We start from the raw sequence: 22,033 nt of genomic DNA, 5'->3' as shown, positions 1-22,033 counted from the left end.
AATACTATTCTAACTCCAGGGGGGTGTAATAGTAGGGTAAGTGCTGGATAGTGTAGGGGTAAAATTACTATTCTAACTCCAGGGGGTGTAATAGTAGGGTAAGTGCTGGATAGTGGATAGTGTAGGTGTAAAAAATACTATTCTAACTCCAGGGGGGTGTAATAGTAGGGTAAGTGCTGGATAATGTAGGGGTAAAAATTACTATTCTAACTCCAGGGGGGTGTAATAGTAGGGTAAGTGCTGGATAGTGTAGGGGTAAAAATTACTATTCTAACTCCAGGGGGGTGTAATAGTAGGGTAAGTGCTGGATAGTGTAGGGGTAAACATTTCTATTCTAACTCCAGGGGGGTGTAATAGTAGGGTAAGTGCTGGATAATGTAGGGGTAAAAATTACTATTCTAACTCCAGTAGGGTGTAATAGTAGGGTACGTTCTGGATAGTGTAGGGGTAAAATTACTATTCTAACTCCAGGGGGGTGTAATAGTAGGGTAAGTGCTGGATAGTGTAGGGGTAAAAATGTACTATTCTAACTCCAGGGGGTGTAATAGTAGGGTAAGTGCTGGATAATGTAGGGGTAAAAATTACTATTCTAACTCCTGGGGGTGTAATAGTAGGGTAAGTGCTGGATAGTGTAGGGGTAAAAATTACTATTCTAACTCCAGGGGGGTGTAATAGTAGGGTAAGTGCTGGCTAATGTAGGGGTAAAAATTACTATTCTAACTCCAGGAGGGTGTAATAGTAGGGTAAGTGCTGGATAGTGTAGGGGTAAAAATTACTATTCTAACTCCAGGGGGGTGTAATAGTAGGGTAAGTGCTGGATAGTGTAGGGATAAAAATTACTATTCTAACTCCAGGGGGGTGCACCCTGTGCAGGGGACCTCCTCAGGAAGCCCACAAAAAGCTGCCCTGGTGCCCCAAGCTCCACTCACCGTGGAGTTATGTATGTGGATTTTCAGGGTGTCAGCATATGCATACTCAGAACAAAAGACACACTGCTAGTAGAGGTCAGAATGTCTTTCTTGTGTTAGACACATTTGCTAAAAAATACAAGCATTGACCGAGCCAATAGGTCTTTTTTCTTTAATGCACAAGATTGCATAAATTTGATGCAAGGTGCAGTACCATAGGTCGGTGCTAGAGATGACTTGGGGAAGAAACAAAGGCTTGCTGCAGCTGGGGCAGTGCCTTAAGCGTTCCAAGTTAAGCTTTGTACCAGACATAAGCTGCAGACTGCATTGCCTTAAGGCTTAACATGTTAATAGAGGTTGCATGGGCTTCTGCTGCTACCCCCCCAATCACAGAATGCCAGAAAATGATGAACGGATCAGTACATGTCTAGATGGAGGATAGCTGATGCCTCTCTTTCGCACCCAGAGCATCCCTCTTTCAATTTATGTACAGCTTAAAGTGGTGTATATTGGAAAATCCCCATTTGAACTCTAAAGCTTTGATGAGTTAAGAAATTGTCATTATCGTGGGCCCAGAGTCACAAATCCACCAGCATCACCCAGTTGAAAAGGGGGCATGAAAAGTGGAGTAGAGTGCACAATTCAATCCCCGGCATCTACAATCATACGACTTGTTTTTTTCAGCAGAATGGATATTTTTAACATGCATAGGGTGAACATATGAATCCATGTCCCCGGGACACAGGACACTCCTTTTCCAGTTCTGGCCTTCCAGTTGACACGCTAGTGCAATATGTAAGTTGTTGCCTTGTTAAATCTAACCAATGATATGTGTTCTGTGAGAAAACACAAGGGGAATTCTACTTTGCATTAATTAAAAACAATAATTGGCAAGAACACAGGTCTGACTTATAACTTTTAGTGTCTGGAAGCTTCAATCTATAAAGTCACTCACCCGTGTGTCCATGCATTCACGCATGCCTCTATGTGTTTACTCATTGATACTGATATACTCACTAACTCATCTGTAAAGCTACACACGCAGCGGGCACTTACATTTATAAGCTAAACCTTTGGGTGTGCTGGCAGTCTGTGAGGGTTTTATTTTCAAATCTGTTTATTGAATATATTGAAAACAAGAAAAATCAAACAAATAGGAGATATACAGCCATGTAACAGAACAACAAAATGAAACCAGGCAGCAGAATACTGAAATAGAATTTTGTGAGACATAGGCAATACATTTTAAAAAAACACATCTAAAATTGGGGGAAAACTGAAAAGTGAAAATCTGTGAGGATTTTGATAGTGCAAATTAGTATCGTGTGACTGCTTGCTACTCTGTGATGGTTGTAAAGGTGATGTTGGCAGTGTGTTAGTGTTAGTCTGTGATGGGTATGAGTGTGCTGTCTGTGATGTGTGCGAGTGCTTAGGTAGTGTGAGACTGATACTTTATGAGGCAATAAGGGTGATGTCTGTAGTGCAAGCCTGCTTCTTGGTCAGGGGGGTGAAGGAGTGCTTATGGAAGAGTGTGACAACTAGTGTGTGAGTGCTTTCAGTTTTATGAGACTGCTCCTCTGCGACAAATGTGAGAGTTCCTTCAATAGTACCAGCTCCTGGTCTGTGAGGCGAAAAGTGCTTATGGTTGAGTGTGATAGCCGGTGTGTGAGTTGGGAGAGTGCCTTGAGTAATGTGAGAGTCCTATTCTGTGATGCACGTGTTGGTATGGCGCCATTTCGACAAAATTATTTCTGGTCCAGAGTGATTGGCCTACGAGATGAAGGAGAGAGATCCCTACAAGGCCCGGGGCCTGCTCTGTGAAAAGCTTCTCCGGTGCCCAGGCATTGCCTCCTCGCCCTGGATGAAGTGCTGGTCCTACATCTTAAAAGCTACAGCTATTCAGTTCCACTGAGTGGGGACGCAGCACCTTTCCCCTTAGGTAAGGCTTGCTGGTCCTCTGTCAGGGCTGAATGAAAAAGGGGAGCTACTTATTAGGGGTGTGTGAATGCTGGCCGCTGAATAGAACTCGTGCCCCGTGGCCTTAAACTCCAGGAGACCGAGATTATTAGACTGTGTGAGGTAAGCACTCACATGATCTCAATATGACACTGTATAGCCAAGATGGCATACAGTGCAGAAGAGTATCCCATCTGCTGTTCTTGTGCTGAACACAATTCTGGCTGCATTCGTCATGCGGGGAAGGCTGCTGGTGGGACATGCAGCAGTCATGAATCTAGCGCCACAAGTAATACCACTCAGTATGTGTGTATTTACAGGCTGTGCTAAGGACTACTTTTTCACGTGAACATCCGCGATATGCTCTGGGCGGATCCAAAATGTGATGGGCAGCCTATCGAGCAATTGCATGAAGGGACCACAATCAAACAAACCAATGGTGGAAGAGCATTTTCCCAAGGGGCCTTCTTTTTGACGGTTGATTGTAGTATGGGGTGTGTGTTGCTCTGTGGTGTCTGGTGTGTGCAGTGGTGACATGAAGTCTTGCCAGACAGCTAGATCTGTATGTAACAAGACCTATAAAACATCCTGCCTGTGAGAAGTTTTCTACATCGTCATATGGAGGTTTCGAAACATGTTCCTTTCTTACCTTGGTCCCTGGGCTTTTCACAAATGAATCCATAGACGTCATCGCAGGGGAAATCGTTCCATACACCACCAGGGAGGAGTCCTGCGCAGTCCTCCCCCGGGGTGTGTCCGTCGCCCCAGTTGTCCGGCTGTCCAGTCTTCCAGTTCCTTCAGAAACAAAATTAAGCCTTTATTTGAAAACCTGGCACACAACACCCGTGCTTTCCATAGACGACACCCGGAGAAAAATGGGAAAACAAGCACGTCACCAGAAACGAAAACGAAAACAAAAACGGAACAGAGCTCTTTTCCAATATGCAATTCTCGTCCGTTACTAACAACAGATGTGCTGTTGGAAATACAGGCCATCGCGCCAGAAATCTGACCGTTATTAAGAGCACTAATTCAAGCAAATTACTATCCATCAATTACGTTTTAGCTTTGTTTTTATTTGGTATATCTGATTTTAGCCTCATCTTAGGAAATAGGAGCCCAGTGTTCACGCGTCGACAGAAGCTTGTGGTCTCTGACTGAAGATGAGCCATATTGTTAAGCAACTGGCCACCATCCAGGGGATGCTTTGCATTATGGGATTTGGTTTACAGTAGACAGCTGGAAAGCCTGGATAAAAGGGGCTCTTGCGAAGTTTATCTTAAGGTAGAAAATAATGTCAAACTGAGAAGAAAGATGAAATGCAACTTACCCAATTATGCAGGTAGCCACATCTTTTCAGGCCGAAGCCTACCATCCAGTGCAGCTGTATGGTTTGCTAACGGCATCTTGGGACCATTCGGAAAGCTTCCCTGGGATTGCATTGCTTACCATTGGGTTTGTGGTTTGTAACTCACATTCTCTTGCTTTCTATTGGCTGGCTTTATTAGTTTGAAGCGGACCAGAAAGCGCAGCTGTCTGGTTTGCTAAAGACATCTTGGGGACAGTCAGAAAGCTGACCTAGAAATGCATTACGCCTCTTGCATACTATTGGTTTTGTGGTTTGAAACTCTCATCGTCTGGCTTCCTATTTGCTCTAGGCTGTCCAGCTTGATTTCATCCCTCCTATTGCCCAAATTTTGTTTACTCTGTTCTTCCACTTCCTGTAAATAAACACCCTTTAACACCTTCGGCGCTCATGACAAGCTCAGCTCGTAATGAGGGACAGTGGAGCTGTGCTCAAGACAAGCTGAGCTCGTCATAACCGCCACGGATCGCCCACGCGGGGATAATTCCTCTCCTGTGCATGGCGTTCCATTGAGTGGGTGGAGTTGTGACGAGCTCAGCTCATCATGACCACAGCTCCGCTGTGCAGCATGACGAGCTGAGCTTGTCACAAGCACCGCTGCGCCATGCGCGCCCCCCCCCAATCCCCCTCCCCCCCGCGCACCGCGGGGGAATTAGCCCCGCAGGGTAGGGGTTGAATTTGTTATTGTCAAATTTGCTGTGTGTTCAAAGACAGAGGTCAAACGTCAAGCTCTCTCTTCCGATGGATCTTGGTGTTCACATGTCTTTCTTAGACTTCAAAGTGAGAGACTTTATGGGACAACCCTGCTGTGTATTAATGTAAGAGGAGAGGGTGTAGGATTTATTTTTCTAGCACACAAAACAAGTGAACTGTGCTGAGGTTTCAGAATATATCAGAATTAGTACAAAAGAAGCACATCTTTTTTGTAATTCTGAAATGTGCTGTAAACAAATATTTGAATACAATCAAAACACATCACTATGACACATTACCTCATTCTATCATACTCTGGGGTATGCCACTCCAATCTACACCCCTCCACTCTAAAGCACTCTTCTGCACGCCACGTTACTCAACTTCACAAAACTCCTATCTACGCTACTCACTCCATGACATAACCCGACACTCCATTTTATGCCCCTCCACTCCACACCACTTACTCCACTCCATTGCCCCCACTCCAATCTACCCCACCCCACTCCAATCTACCCCACACCACTCCACTTTGCCACAATCTACCCATCTACTCAACTCCAATCTATCCCACTTCACATCACCCTACCTACCCAACTCCACTCCAATCTACTCCATCCGAATTTAGGCACCCTACTCCACCCCACCCTACTTCACTCCAAACTACTGCAATCCACTCCACTACAATCTAATCTACCCCAATCAACTCTACCGCGATCTACACCGCTCCACGCAGTCTAACCTGATCAACCCCACCCCACTCCAATCTTCCCCCAAGCCACCCCAATCTACTGCCCTCCACTCCAATCTACCCCACTCCACTCCAATTCACTCTAATCTACCCCACTCCAATCTACCCAACTGCATTCCAATCTACCCCACTCCACTCTACTCACTCTAATTTACCCCAGTCCAATTTAACCCCTCAATTCCAATTTACCCCACTACTCTCCAAACTCCACTGCAATCTATCCAACTCCTCACCACTCAATCTACCACACTCCACTCCAATCTACCTCATTCAACCGCAATCTACCCTTCCTCAATCCACTAAATGTCCCCCACTCCAATACACCCCAATCTACCCCACTTCAATCTACCACACTCCACCCCAATCCAGTCTACTACATACTACCCCACTCCAATCCACCCAACTCCACTCTAATCTGCCCACTCCACTCCAATCTACCACACTCCACCCCAATCCAATTGACGCTGCAGACTTCATCCCAATGTACCCTACTCCAATCTACCCTACACCAATGTCCCCCTCTTCAATCTACTCCTATCTACCCCACTCCAATTTATTCCACTCTACCCCAATCTACCTTACTCCATCCCACCTCACTGCAATATACCCCACCTCACTATACCCTTCCCCAATCTACCAAACCCCACTCTCACCCACTCCACTCCAATCTACCCCACTCCACTCCAATCTACACCAGTCCACTCATATCTACCCCACTCCAAAATGACCCACTCCAATCATCCCTCTTCTATCTACCCCACTCCTTTCCAATCTACCCTTCTCTAATCCACCCAATCTACCCCACTTCACTCCAATCTACACCATTACACTCCCCTCTTTCCCAGTCTATCTCACTCTACCCCAATCTACCCTACTCCACTCTTCCCCAATCTACCCACCCCAACCCATCAAAACTCCCCCCTCCACTCAACCCCAATCTACCACACCCCATTCCACTCTATCCAATATACCACACTCCACTTCACTCCAATCTACCACATGCATACCTAAATCTACTCCAGTCAAGTCCCATCTAACACACTCCATACCAAACCAATATAGCCTACCACACCACCCCACCCCACCCCAAACTACCCTACTCTAATCTACTCCATTCAATCCTCCCCGCTCCAATCTGCCACAATCCTATGTACCTCACTCTACCCCACCCCATCCCAATCTACCCCACACCACTCCAACCTACCCCACTTCTTCAATCTAGCCCACTCCACTCCAGTCTACCCCACTTCAAACTACCTTAATCTACCCCACTCCATTCCATTCTACCCAACTATAATCCTCCCAATCTAACCCACTCCAAGCTACCCACTTCACTCCAGTCTACCTCACTCTATCCAAATCTATATCACTCCACTCTTCCCCAATCTACAACATTTCACTGCAATCTACCCCAAAATATCCTACTGCACTCCTTCTCAATCTATCCAACTCCTATCTACCCCACCCCAATCTACCCCAGGTCAATCCACCCCACTCCAATCTAGCACACTAATTTACCCAATTCCTCCACTCCAATCCAGCCCACTCGATTCTCATGCTACCCCTGCCACTTTACACCAATCAACCCCACTCCATTGCACCCCAATTTACCTCATTCCGCTATACCGACTTCACTCAAAAACAATACACTGTATGCCACTGCACTGTACAACACTATACTCTCCTCTGCAACATTCTACTCTACGTCTCTGCACTCTATGCCATTGCACGCTAAACCACTCTACACCATTGTGCTCTAAGTCACTCTTTTCTACTCTGCACCACAGTGCTGTCTGCCATTGCTCTCTATATCAATGCACTCTACTACACACTATTCTTCAAGACTGCACTCTCTGCCACTGAACTATATGCCACTCTACTTTATGCCATGGCACTTTACTCTGCGCTATTCTACCCTATGCCAGTGCACTCTACACCACTACACTACTCTACATTACTCAACTCGCCTCTATGCCACTCTAGTCTGGACCACTGCACTCTATGCTACTGCACTCTACCCTGCACCACTCCACTGTAGGCCACTCTACTGCACCATATGCAAATTGCAAATGCACTGTATGCCACTACACTCTATGTCATTCTATTCTGCGTTGCTACGCTCTATAGTAATCCACTCTAATCTACTCTGCAATACTGCATTCAACGAAACTGCACTCTACTCTATGCTACTCCACTGAATGTCACTTCACTCTAATCTGAAACAATCTACACTATGCCACTGCACTCTTGCAACTCTATTCCACTTGGCTCTTCTCCACTCTATTCCACTACAATCTACCCTGCGCCACTCCTCTCTTCACCACTCTACTCCATGCCAATGCACTATACACCACTTAACTCAAAACCAATACACTGTATGCCACTGCACTGTATGCCACTATACTCTACTCTATGCCATTGCACACTACGCCACTCTAGGCCATTGTGCTCTACATCATTGCACTCTAAGGGGGAGATTCACAGAGAACTGGTGGTGAGAGGCGTTAGCCTCCTTGGCTTAACGCCGCTCACTGCCACTTCTGAAACGCCAGGCTGCACCCTATTCACAAGAATGTGGTGCAGCCTGGAGTTTCCCCCATCGTCGGCGCTAAGTCTCACGACTTTACGCCAAAACAGGCACCCTTGCACCAGAGTGCAAGGGTGTCTGTGGGCAGTGAGGTTTGTTAATGCACAGGTAGGTGTCCCTTCCTGTACATTAACAAACCGAAAATACCAGTTTGCTTTTTTCATGTGTGCTGCTACATGCAGCACACATGGAAAAAGTGACAACGAGGAGAAATAAAGCTTTTCTCCTCATTTAGCCACCTTATGACCTGATTTTTCTAGGTCTTAAGTTTGGCGCTGCCACCTAAGGCGGTAGCGTCTAACTCAATGGTTGTTGCGGTGGTACGCCCATCGCAACACCCACTGCACGCCCCCTTTCACGCTAAGTTTAGCGTGACAGGGGCCCTATTCTCAAGGCAGCGTTAATCCACTTAACGTGGCTTTAAGCCACGTTAAGTGGGTTAACGCTGCCTTGAGAATAGGGCTCTGGCTCTATGGCCACGGGAACGTCAAATAAAGTGACATTACCGTGGTGATAGGGGCTTTTGATTATGCCCCTAAGTCACTTTATTCTTCTCTGCACCACCGTGCTGTATGCCACTGCTCTCTATGTCAATGCACTCTAGGACACACTACTCTTCAAGACTGCACTCTCTGACACAGAACTCTATGCTGCTCTACCACTGCACTCTCGGTCACTGCACTCTGTGCCATTGCACTCTACTCTGCACCATTCAACTCTACGCAACTCTACTGAACTCTATGCCAATGCACTCCTGCCACTCTAATCTACTCTGCAACTCTGCACTCCACGCCACTGTGCTGCACACTACTCCACTCTAAACCCAGCACTCTATCCTCCCAAACTCCACTCTACCCTGCACCACTTCACTCTACTCTGAAACAATCTACTGTACAACACTACTCTTTATGCCACTGCACTCTATGCCAATCCACTCTACGCCACTGCAATCTATGCTGCACCACTCCACTCTACACCACTCTACTCTACGCCACCCTATGTCACTGCACTCTACACCACTTTATTCAAAACCAACAAACTCTACGCCAAGCTACTCTACACCACTGTACTTTGCGTGACTTCACTCTAGGCCACTCTATGATACTTCACTCAGCATCACTCCACTTAGTGATGCTCTTCTCCACTCCTACACCCTACTCCACCCTACAACACTACTCCACCCTATGAGGCTCAACACAAATCCCTTTATGCCACTTTACTACACCCTATTCTACGACACACTACTCCACTCCACTCTAAACCATTTCAGTCCACTCCACTACACTCTACGCCACTTCACTTTATGGCAATCTATGCCACTCCACTCTACTCTATGCCGTTCCATTCTACTACACTACTCTATGCCACTCCACTCTATGACAATCCACTCCACTCTTGTTTACAACATTCTACACCAGTCACCTCTGCTCTACACCACTCCACGACACTCTATGCCTCTCCACAACACCCTACTACACTTTGACACTCTACTCCACTCCACTCTACGCCCTTACACTCTACTCCCTCCACAACACTCCACACCACTCCACAACCCTCTATGCCACTCCATATCACTCCACTCTACTCCACGACACTTCACTCTCCTTTATGCTACTAATCTTTAGCCATGTTGAACAGCAGCAACGCTGATGTACAAAATGGCTAAAACATATTGGGTTTGCCAATAGCTCTTGCATAGGCGAGACCTATTGGCTTTGCCAATGCTTGTTCTCAACCTGACACCAAATTAGGAGAATTCCCTGTTCCTTACAAGCATGTTTTCTTTGCACATCGCCACTACTCTACTTCGGTCGTACTTTGCTATGTTATTAGTTAGGTTTGTCAATTCATTTCCTCTTGGAACGGCCTGGTTTCTGTAATTTGGCAAGTGCTGTTAGTGTGTTCCAGATCATGGGACCACACAAGTAAACAGCCTTTTTAAAATAGATTCTGGCAAGCTCAGGGCCAAGAGCAGGACATGATATCAGTCAGCTGCATACAACACAGCGAATTTAAGATTAGTGGAAGTACATTTGTATGGCCTTACAAGGAGAGGAGATGTAAATTTGGAGGGCAGTTTTTGAATGGCCCTCGTACAGTAGACCAGACAGGCAAGGTGTTATTTTGTGGGGTGGTAAAAATGGTGGTATGAGACTAGGAAGGTTAATGGTTTTAAAATACTTCCATACAACTACATTGCCCATTACAAAATATAGTTATTTGTCTTTGGCAACAAAATGAGTACTGAACGCTTCATGCTCAAACAGGGATTCCTGGAGCTAGCTTTATTTCCGTCATGACAGTATTCGAGGCACATCCTGGCAAACCAATCCCAAAAGACCAATTTGTGTATTTCCTAGAACTTAGCTATTGATACATGGCTTGCGCACACACATTGTCAGGAATCTGCCATCATGCCACTTGGGGGAGCTCCCGAAGGCCCTCTGGACTCCTGCCTTTATCTCTAAATATGATGCTATATACTTCTACATCCTGCCTTGCCAGATACACTTTGTATTCCAGTCCAGGCTGCCACTCCCTTGTCCTGATGCATCATGGTCCTTGCAGTTCCCTCTGTCTTTAGACCCATCCTAGATCAGTCCTGGTAGTGGTTTTTTGTTTGCTAGATTTGTTCCTGGGTCCCATGGTTATTTTGAACCCTTTATCTCTGTATTCTGGATACGGCTCTATGGTTGCTCCAATCCAGGTTTTTATATTTCCTGTCTTGTGTCTCCTGGTTTCTTGGTCTTCCTTCCTACAAGCTTTAGTTCAGCCTTCCCTTCATTGGTGGTTCCCTGCACCTGGCTAATTCCTTGCAGCTGGCTCTCTCCCTGCACGTGTGCCCCTCCCCTGAGCCTCCAGCTATTTCAGCCCTCTCAGTGCAGACTGCACCGACTTGCAACTGACTTCTGTTGTGTCTCCTTGTGCTCTCGGTCCTGCTGCTGTAACTACTGGCTTGTCCTTTTATCCTGTTTCCCCTTTTCGCTGAAACCATTGTCCTGTTTTGGCTATTTGTAGTATCTGTTTCTGCCCATAGTTTTCCTGCATCTCTGCTCCTGTCTTAGAATTAGTTCAAAGTCTCCTGTTTCTGTTCCATGTTTTCCTGCATCTCTGTTCCAGTGTTATCCATAGGTCATAGTCTCCTGCCTGCACCCTTCTTGATCTGCCTTGCTATATGCAGACTCCCTCCCTTGTATTCTGGGTTCCTGTTAGTCTGCATATTTCTGCCTTGCCGTGTTTGAGTGTAGAACTTTCCTTGCCTTGTCCTCAGAATTTCAGTCCTGTTCCGGACCCTGATTTCCAGTCCTGCTTTGCCTGGGCCCAGTTTCTGTTTTGGTGTTCCTTGTTCTATTCCCTGGTGTTCTGTCTTGTATTGTTACCCAGATTTTTACAGCTTCCAAGGGTGCCAGTTAGATTCAAACGCTTGGGACTTCGGCACAGATAACCACAAGGCGCACCTTCTCCATAGGAGCTGCTCGGTGTCTCCTTGGTTCCGTGAGATGAATCTGCTCCTTGCTTTCGTATAAGATATTTTCATCTCTCAGAGAGATCATTTGAGAAGAGCAGACAAGCTACCATTTGACAGTTTGTTTCCCTGCTTATATTCTTGTAGTGTGTTCTTGTATTTGCCCTGCAGACTTCCAGTGCTCTAGACACAGCCTGTTTCTGACCTGCTTCAGTCCTCTGCTTCTGTCCTGCTTCCTTTCCAATCTGTCTTCTAGAACTCTCTTCAGAGAAAACACACAAACCAAGTATCCAGTCTTGTCCCAGTGTCATCCAGCTAGTCCTCTGACCGATCACCCTGCTAGTTCTCTGCTCAACCCCAGACACACATACTTATTCAGACAACAGACACATACATGGGCAATTACACACCTGCCAGCAACCACACACAGACTCACACATGCACAGAAACACACACTCACATACACAGTGTTTTAGGTCAGCAAAGCTGTCAACAATTGCTCTCTTTTGGTCAGTAAAAAAGGTCTTTATAAATGTTTCAGATATTACTTATCTATTTTACTTTAGTGTTATTAATCTAAATTGCATTCACAGAAGAAGCAAATAAACAAAGGAAGCAAATAAACAAATACATTTCCCATTGCTTATTCTAGAGACAGGCACAAAATGGCATCTGTGAGAAGCTGGCCTGGTATATGATGTCCACTAGCGAAAGTGGGCACCTTGCACCAGTCCAAACAACCCTTATGGTGATTTAAGAGGTATCAGACAACCTTAGAAAGCTATCCAAGTAGTAGCTGTGGAGAACAGTCTTCAGGCATCGTTTTGAAGGAGTGTAAAGCAGCTTATTTTACCAGAATGCAATCTTATAGTATAGATTAAATGAAAAGAGAAACACACAGTAGTTATGAATTTATTATATAACACTACCTAGTATGTTATAGTATCTCCCACACGGAGATAGGCACAAAGCACACAATACTTAAGCAAAGAAACACATTAAATAGCACTAATACACAGTGGGCCCCGGGGGGGGGGACCAAACCATATACTAAGAAAGTGGTATAAGAACCATGACTCAAGTCAAGACAATGTGAAGAGGACATAGAATTGCTGGGGACCCACAGAAGCACACAAGGTAAGTAGATAGTACCCCCATGGAGAGTGTGTGCAGTGTGGGAACACAGCCGCCTGGTCCATACAAGTCTATGTGCAAGTCCCAATGGAATTTTTAAGATTAAGGACCCTTCCCAGTGGACCCTGAAGAAACCCTGTAGAAAACAGGAGATTGAATTGCCACCCTACCCGTGGATACTGTGGTACCCAAGTTACCTACCCCAGGGGAGCCAGGTACATAGGTGTTAAGTGACGTCAGAATATGCAGTCTAACCCAATGGAGAACTTCAGGAATGTGCCACTGCTGGAAGAGGAGAAAGTGTCCGTGGGAATCCAAATGTGGATTCTTGAAGAGAAGTACCTGAAAGCAGAGGGGACAGAGTCTATGTCACTCGGGAGTGGCCAGGAAACTTGGAAGCCGAAAGCTCTCTTATGTCGGGGGCTTCAGGGTAGATGACGGTGACCTTTACTCTGCAGCTGGGAGGGCCAAGCGACGCTGAGGATGACCAGGGCCGGATGCAAGCTGTCCCACGAAGGATGTCGAGTGCTGAGGGGTTGGTGTCCGGCGGGAGCACCAACATGCCTTGGCACGTGCAACCCACACAAGAAGTCAGGAATGTGCACTATTGGGACCAGCAAGGTACAGGAGACTCACCACAAGCAGGAGAGTCAGGGTATGGCCCAAGCAACCAGGGGAGCCCAAGGAAAACAAAGATGACCCTCATTTGGACCCACAGGCCGGAGGCACAGGGATTGCAAGAAAACCTCGAGCAGCTCACCAAAAGGAGCAGGCCACAGTGTCCACGAGGTGATGTGGCTGAAGATCTTGGTGGAAGAAGTTGACGGAGGTTGGGGTTACTTAGAGCCCAATGCACTTGTCGCGAGAGTTGCCAACAGCAAAAGTAAGCGGTGGACAGGGGTTCGGGTAATGCAGCCCCCACGAGGGATTCTGACCTCAGACTTTGTGAGAGGACAGTCCGGGCTTCGGGAGACGTAGATAACCACCTCTTGTGTTGTTGAACCCTTCTGAATACGCAGTAGCTTGGGATCAGCAGACCGGTCAGCAGTATTGAGTTGCCTGTGAAAGCAGGTAGGTGACTCTTTCACTTCAAGGGAGATTGTCTTCAAGAGTCTTGGATGCTTCACAGGTCCTGCACGGATCCTGTACAGTGCACAGGCACAGACCATGCAGTAGACTGAAAGGGAGACAAAGTTAGGCCCAAACGAAATCCAGTGAAGTCCAGAGTGCCCAGACTGTAGAAGTGCAGTGGTTTCAGTTCAGAATCTTGTCCACGACAAATCTAGGGACCTTCACTCAGGTAAGACCTTAAGTACCCTAGGGAAAGGGTTGGGAAGATTCAGGGGACCCTCCCAGGGGAGGATCTGGACAGGGGGAGGTTACTCCCATGTCCTTTGTGCAGTTCCGAGCGAGAGAAGGAGCCAAAGGCACCCAGGACTGGTCTGAACTGGACTATGCACAGGGACACCTAATATGCCCCTCATGCAGATTTTCAGTCGCTGGCAAGCGCACCCACCCAGTCCTAATACACTAAATCCTTTCTGGGAAATGGTCACTCCTCCCTGTGATAGGATGCCTATTGTTCTGCCTTCCCCTGCTCGAGCTTGGCTCAGCAGCACGAGGGCAGAAGTGTGTCTCTGGTCGGCTGCAACCATTTTGTGCTGTCTGGAACTAGAATGCTGGTACTGGGAACACCGAGCACCTAACGGAGGGCTCTTTCATTGCTTGGAATCATACCTCCCACACCATCTACGGTGTGGTTTTATGATTCCAACATGTTTGATACCAAACATGATAGGATTCGTAGCAGCCATTTTCAAGATGGTCATCGTGCGGTCACGCGAGGTCCCTCTATATAGTATACGGCTGCTTCACTGACAACCCGTGAGAATGTTCTCTGTAGGCTGCAGGGGTGTCCTGTTCATGCAGGGGCACCCTCTAACTTATAACCAAGCACCCTGCCCTCAGGATTGTAAAGACCTGCTAGATGGGTGATTTATAGGTTTTAAGTGCAGTGACCCTTAGATATATTAAACCTATATCTTCATTAAGTGGTCCATGCACCAACTTACACAGGCTGCAATGGCAGGCCAGTAGTTCCATTTTGAATGGTCTCTCGTGGGTGGCATAATACATGCTGCAGCCCATGGGAGACTTCTGGGGTACCTATGCCCTGGGTACATGGGTACCATATACTAGGGACTGACAAGGGTACCCCAATATCCAATCTGGGGTGTACCTAAATACATAGCACACCAGTTTAAGAAGAAAGCAGATAGACTGGGGTCCTGATTAGCAGGGTCCCAATCAGACTAGTCAAAAACAGCATCATATCAAGCAAAAAGTAGGGGTAATCATAAGAAGCAGAGCCTACTTTCCTACAACATCCTATCAAGTACATGCAACATCAGGCCCTTGTGGATGGACTTTTAACACCATCAATGCTGATGGTATTCCCCTCCTGTGCTGACCCTTATTTATTCCCATTGTTCATGACGAGCTCAGCTCGTCATGAGTGTACCAAAGGTGTACCTCATGACGAGCTGAGCTCGTCATGAGCATCGAAGGTGTTAAGTTCTGCAATACACACTGCATAACGAATATGCTACTTACCAGTATGCATCTGTTCTTGGCATGTAGGGCTGCTGACATTGATATCTGTGCATAGATCGCCGCCTAGTGTTGGGTCCGGATGATTGCACATTGTTATCCTGGAAGAGTCTTCGAAGTATCACGAGAAAGGTGGCTCCTCCCCTGGACTACAGTGCGCATGGGCATCGACTCCATCCCCAGATTGTTTTTAGCCATTGTGGCCAAGATGGAGTGAAAGTCAGTGAATGATGACCATGCTATGAGTACATATGTGAAATACTGCAGCTGCTACAGGCGCCGGGGAGGAGGGAGGGCGATATGAATGTCAGCAGCCCTACATGCCAAGAACAGATGCATACTGGTAAGTAGCATATTCGGTTCGAGGCATGTGGGCTGCTGAATTCATATCTGTGCATAGAATACATAGCAGTCCCTCCATTACCGGCGGCCGCCCGTGCCAGCTGCAGCAGTTTGGAAAAGTGTCTTGAGAACAGCCTGCCCTACAGCTGCCTGCTGTTTGGAGTGCACATCAACACAGTAATGCTTAGTAAATGTGTGTGTGGTAGACCATGTGGCTGCTCTACATATGTCCTCTAAGGGAATGTTTCCAAGGAAAGCCATAGAGGCCCCCAACTTTCTGGTGGAGTGGGCTCTTGGTGGAATGGTAAGAGTGCGTTTTGCTTTTGCATAGCAGATCTGGATACATTTAACGATCCACCTAGCAATACCAGCCTTGGAAATAGGGTTACCTTTGTGGTGTGGCGCAAAGGCGACAAAGAGTTGCTTAGTTTTTCTAAAATCCTTGGTCCTATCAATGTAATACATTAGGGCCCGTTTAACATCAAGGGTGTGGAGCATCCGCTCCGCCAGTGAATCAGGATTTTGAAAGAAAACAGGTAATTCGATTGTTTGGTTGATGTGGAACTGAGACACAACTTTGGGCAGAAACTTAGGGTTAGTGCGGAGCACCACCCTGTTGGAATGAATTTGGATAAACGGCTCTTGGATTGTGAGGGCTTGCAATTCACTAACCCTCCGTAGCGATGTAATTGCTACGAGGAAAGCCACTTTCCATGTCAAGAACTGAATCTCGCAGGAATGCACTGGTTCAAAGGGAGGACCCATCAGCCTGGTAAGAACCACGTTGAGGTTCCATTCAGGAGCTGGTGGAGTCCGTGGCGGAATGACTCGTTTGAGGCCTTCCAGAAATGCTTTGATGGCCGGCACCTTGAAGAGTGAAAGGTGTTGTCTATTTTGGAGATACGCGGCCATTGCAGACAGATGAATGCGAATGGAAGTATAGGCCAGATTACACTTGTACAGATGGAACAGGTAACAGATGATGTTCTGAATAGAAGCGTCCAGCGGGTTAATGTTGTGGTTCGCACAATAAATGACAAACCGCTTCCATTTTGCCGCGTAGCAGGCTCTAGTAGTGGGCTTCCTCGCCTCCCGAATGATGTCCATGCAATTGGGAGGTAAGTTCAGGTAGCCAAACTCTAGGACTTCAGGAGCCAGATCGCCAGGTTGAGCTGTTGCGGATCTGGGTGCTGAATGTCGCCATGGCTCTGCGTCAGAAGGCTGGGTGTCAGATGTAGCCTTTGATGCGGTACCACGGACAGTTCCAGAAACGTTGTGTACCATGGTTGACGAGCCCACGTTGGAGCAACTAGGATGAGAGTCATCGAGTGTTGCCTGAGTTTGCGTGCCACCAGCGGTATCAGAGGTGCTGGGGGAAAAGCGTACGCAAATTTGCCTGACCAGTTCATCCATATCGCATTGCCCTGCGACAGTGGGTGTGGGAACCTGGCGGCTCAGCTTTGGAATTTTGCGTTCTCCTGCGTGGCGAACAGGTCTATCTCTGGATGACCCCACCTTTGGAAGTACGGCTGGAGTACTGATGGATGTATCTCCCACTCGTGCATTTGGTGGCTGTGCCTGCTGAGCAGGTCCGCCATCTGATTGTCCTTGCCTGGGAGATGCTCTGCCATGAGGAAGATGTTCCTCTGAATGGCCCACTTCCACATGCTCTGAGCCAGATGAGACAGCTGCGGAGAGTGTGTGCCTCCCTGCTTCTGAATGTAGTACATCGCCGTCATGTTGTCCGTCCGAATCAACACGACCTTGTTGCATAGATGTACTTTGAAAGCCTTTAGTGCCATGAAGATCGCCATCAGTTCTAGAACATTGATGTGCATCTTCCCCTGTTGCTGCGTCCATAGTCCCTGCACAGTGTATTGGAGTACATGCGCTCCCCATCCCTGGAGAGAAGCATCCGTTGTCAGGATAATCTGTGGCACAGGCTCCTGAAACGGTCGGCCCTTGCAAAGGTTTCGTGGGTTCCACCAATGCAGAGAGTTGTATGCCCGACCGCTCACCAACACTAGGTCTTTCAACTGGTTGTGAGCCTGAGTCCACTGACGTGCTAAGCACTCCTGAAGCGGACGCATATGTAGTCTTGCGTGCGGGACAATGGAGATGCAGGAGGCCATCATGCCTATCAACTGCATGAACACTCTTGCTGGAAGCGAGTGTTGAGGTCTGAATTTTTGGATCAGCGATTGAATGTTGTCGACTCTCACTGAATTCGGCTGTGCTGTGGCCGCCAGAGTGTCTATGGTCGCACCCAGATACTGCCGTATGTGGGCGGGCTGGAGATGGGATTTTGGGTAATTCAGTGAGAACCCCAGATCGTGCAGAAGGTGAATGGTGTGGGACACGTGGTCGGCGCACTGCTGGTCCGACTTCGCTTGAATGAGCCAGTCGTCCAGATAGGGGTAGACGTGGATGTTTTGACATCTTAGATGCGCCACCACCGTCGCCAGGCACTTTGTGAAAACCCTGGGTGCCGTGGTGACCCCAAAAGGCAAAACCTTGAATTGGTAGTGCTGGTTTTGGATGGTGAACCTGAGGTATTTTCTGTGTGAAGGATGTAGCGGAATGTGGAAGTACGCATCCTTCAGGTCCAGAGTTGCCAGGAAGTCCCCCTGTTGAAGCAGTGGGAGAACTTGCTGCAGTGTGAGCATGTGGAAATGCTCTGATAGGATGTAAAAGTTGAGGGGCCTGAGATCCAGGATGGGCCTGAGGGATCCGTCCTTCTTTGGAATCAGAAAGTATAGGGAGTAAACTCCCGCACCTCTTTCCTGCAAGGGCACGAGCTCTATTGCCCCTTTTTGCAGCATGACTGTGACTTCTTGCTGCAATAAGTGCAAGAGCTCGCCGGACATAGAACGGTGCCTTGGGGGTATGTTGGGTGGAGTGGATGTGAGCTCCAGACAATAACCGAATTGGACATGTTTTCTGACCCACCTGTCCGTGGTGATGGACTTCCACACGGGCAGGAACTGCTGGAGTTTCCCCATGACCGGCGTTGCGTGGTCGGGGGGCAGTGACAAGGCGTCACTGTTTGTTGGCGGTGGAGGACCTGGAGCTGTTGTTGCCACGTCCTCTGCCCTTGGCGTTGTTGCCGCGGTATCCACCTCGACCCTTGTTAGTATAAGTAGTCTGGGTGTTGCTTTTGTAGAACTGCGCTGACTGCGAAAGTTGCCCCCTTGAGGTGCCTCTAGTATTGGAGCGACGAAAGGACCCACTCCGAAACTGCTGGGACTGCAAAGCACCCATAGATTTTGCAGTGTCGGTGTCCTTTTTCATCTTCTCAAGGGTGGTGTCAACCTCAGGGCCAAACAGGTGATCTGGGTTGACTGTTTGGTTCAAGATGGTGGTTTGAATGTCCGGCTTGAACCCAGATATCCTCAGCCATGCATGTCTATGAAGCATAACGCTAGTGTTAATTGCGCGTGCGGCGGTGTCAGCCACGTCCAGAGCGCACTTTATGGAAGCGTTGGAGATAAGCTTCCCCTCTTGTATTAACATTTCAGCCGCTTCTTTATATTGATCGGGCAAATGTTGCAAAAGGGTCTCTAGAGTATCATAGTGTGCCCTGTCATAACGCGCCAGGAGCGCCTGCGTGTTGGAGATGCGCCATATGTTGGCTGCCTGCGCTGCCACCCTCTTCCCCGAAGCCTCAAAGACTTTTGATTCCTTGTCTGGGGGAGGAGCATCACCCGTAGTCTGCGAGTTGGCTCTTTTCCGGGCATTGGAGACAACCAGGGAGTCCAGAGGCAACTGTCCCTTAATATAAGTTGGATCTGTGGGCGCCGCTTTGTATTTTTTGTCGATTCTTAGGTTGATGACCCTCGCCCTGGTGGGTTCTTTGAAGACCTCAGCCGCGTGCTTCAAAACACCCTTCAGCATTGGCAGAGTTTTCACAGTCTTTTCAGAGACAGAAAAGGTGTCAAATAGGAAGTCGACGTCCACTGGGTCAGCATGCAGCTCGAAGTTGTGATTGGCAGCTGCCCGCTCAATGAGGGCATTGAAGGCCGCAGAGTCCTCAGTGGGGGAAGTTTTGGCTGAGAAAAGCTGAGGGTCCTGTCCAGAATGCGGGTCCCCAGGATCGCCACTACCAGACCAGGGCTCAGTCACATCCTCTGGGTCTGTGTAGACGGGATAGCTGTACTCAACTTCGTCGTCGCCCTCACCAGCGTCGACATTGGAATGAGTGGGCGAGAGTTCGTGAGCCTGTGGTGAAATGGGCTCCACCAAGGCAGGAGTACCAGCAGAGTCCATCTTCCGTTTGAGTGGGATCTTGTACGACTCCAATTGGGGCTCAGGGGTGATTTTCCTCTTCAGGAGGGAAAGTCTGCCTGTTTCGGCATCAATGAAAGGCTCCTGACGCTCCTCCTCTGCAAGTGGTCGATGCCGTGGGCCGAGGACCACAAACGACGGTTTCGGCGTCGAACACACCTTTTCGGGCACACCGGCCCCGGGTTTAGCTGCGAAAGCCTTTGGCGCCGTTTTAGGCGGCAAGGTGAAAAGGATCGGCGTGGGCGCCTTCGCCGGTTTCTCCAGAGGCCTGGCTGGCGCTGGGTCTTTCGGCTCTACTGCTGCGGCGCCGTCCCTAATTCGCTGTAGGGACTCCGTAACCTTCTTTGTGAACGCGGCGGATGGACGCGCCTGTTCGACAGAGTCTTTAGCGGCTGGTTTCGGAGTGGAGACCGACGATGTTCCCTTCAGAGTCGACGCACTCGCTCCTTTGGCCTTGTCGTGTGGAAGCGAGGCAGAGAGGGAGTTCGGGTCGTCTGCCCGCTTCTTCCTTGGGTCGGTAAGAGACTTCTTGGGGTCGTCAACCGTTTTCTTATGATCGAGTCGACCCTTGCCAGCGTTGACCGTCTTCGGCGCGGATGCGGCTGCGTCCGACCCCTTAACCTGTGGCTTTGATGTAGTAGCCTTCGGGTCGGCCATTTTGACGTGGCTCTTCGGCTCGACGGCCATCTTTGATTTCTTCGGCGCCGAGGCTTCCGAAGCCTTCGATCCGATCAGCGCGATGCGCACTTTCGGTTTCGATATCTCTGGCGTCGAGACCGTAGGTTTCACTTCCGGTTTCTGTGGTACCGGGAGTGAATCGGTACTAATGTCCGTGGCCGGGCCAGGAGGCGGAGTCGAGGAACTTATAACAAGGTCTTGGGTAAGGCCCGAAGGCGATCCCTCGACCTGGGCCTTATTAATTTGGACGGCCCCGGAGTCAGTTTGAGGAAGCTCCTCGTCCGAGCTATCCTCCACGGTGGCAAGGGCCCCGTCGTCGTCCTCTACCTCCTCGACGACTTCACCGAAATCCTCGGCCTCTGCGTCGTAGTCGTCCTCGACCTCCGACGCGGGGTTAGATTCCGTGATGTCCTGGATATCGTCGTCCTCGACATCCCCAGCATCGAAAATGTCCGTAGGCGGTGGTGCAGACTGCTGGGCCTCCAGGCGCGCAGCTCGACGGTGCTTGAGCGTTTTCTTGGACCGGAACCTGGAACAGGCCATACACCTGGCCTCTTCGTGGTCCGGCGACAAGCACTTGTTGCACACCGGGTGGACGTCGATATGTGGGTACTTTGAGGCACACACCGGACATCGTTTGAATGGACTTCGTTCCATGATGGTTGAAGAGTCTGGAGCGTCGACTAGGCCCTTCCGCGCCGAAAGCACGCGGAAGAACAAGCTCGGTTCGGAGCCGAGGAATGTTGCGAAGCCGAACGGAAGACAATACCGACGCAAGTCCTAAAGACCTTTTGGTCTCAAGCAAAGTAAAGTTAATTTTAATCAATTCCGACAGGAGGGAACCAAAGAAATCCGAACCCAATGGCGGAAAAAAACAATCTGGGGATGGAGTCGATGCCCATGCGCACTGTAGTCCAGGGGAGGAGCCACCTATCTCGTGATACTTGAAGACTCTTCCAGGACAACAATGTGCAATCATCCGGACCCAACACTAGGCGGCGATCTATGCACAGATATGAATTCAGCAGCCCACATGCCTCGAACCTGATCTTGTACCGAGCACATTGGTGCTGGAAGAAGCTGCAGCACCCTCAAAATAAAAATACTAGAGTTTAGAAGGTGAGTGAGCAATAAACATGTCTTCACATTTTGATTTGATTTTGTCACATTAGCTGTGCATTCAGTGACAGAGGTCAAATGCTGGGCTAGTCTTCAGGCATGGAGATTTGAGTTTATTTTCCTTTTCTGATTGCAAACT

General features: G+C 48.5%; 1 protein-coding gene across 1 annotated transcript in view; it reads right to left on the bottom strand.

Moving 5' to 3' along the window:
* The window catches only part of COLEC12 (collectin subfamily member 12), a 567,105-nt gene that overhangs the window by 10,753 nt on the left and 534,319 nt on the right, over positions 1 to 22,033 (bottom strand). Inside the window, exon 9 of the mRNA XM_086965616.1 lies at positions 3,514 to 3,659. Within this exon, the coding sequence (XP_086821742.1) occupies positions 3,514 to 3,659 (146 nt within the window). The remainder of the gene's footprint in view (positions 1 to 3,513; positions 3,660 to 22,033) is intronic.

Source organism: Lissotriton vulgaris, chromosome 4_1 (assembly GCF_964263255.1).
Source record: "Lissotriton vulgaris chromosome 4_1, aLisVul1.2, whole genome shotgun sequence".
NCBI lineage: Eukaryota > Metazoa > Chordata > Amphibia > Caudata > Salamandridae > Lissotriton > Lissotriton vulgaris.
The sequence above is the reverse complement of the archived record's forward strand: the minus strand, read 5'-3'. Positions and strand labels throughout refer to the sequence as shown.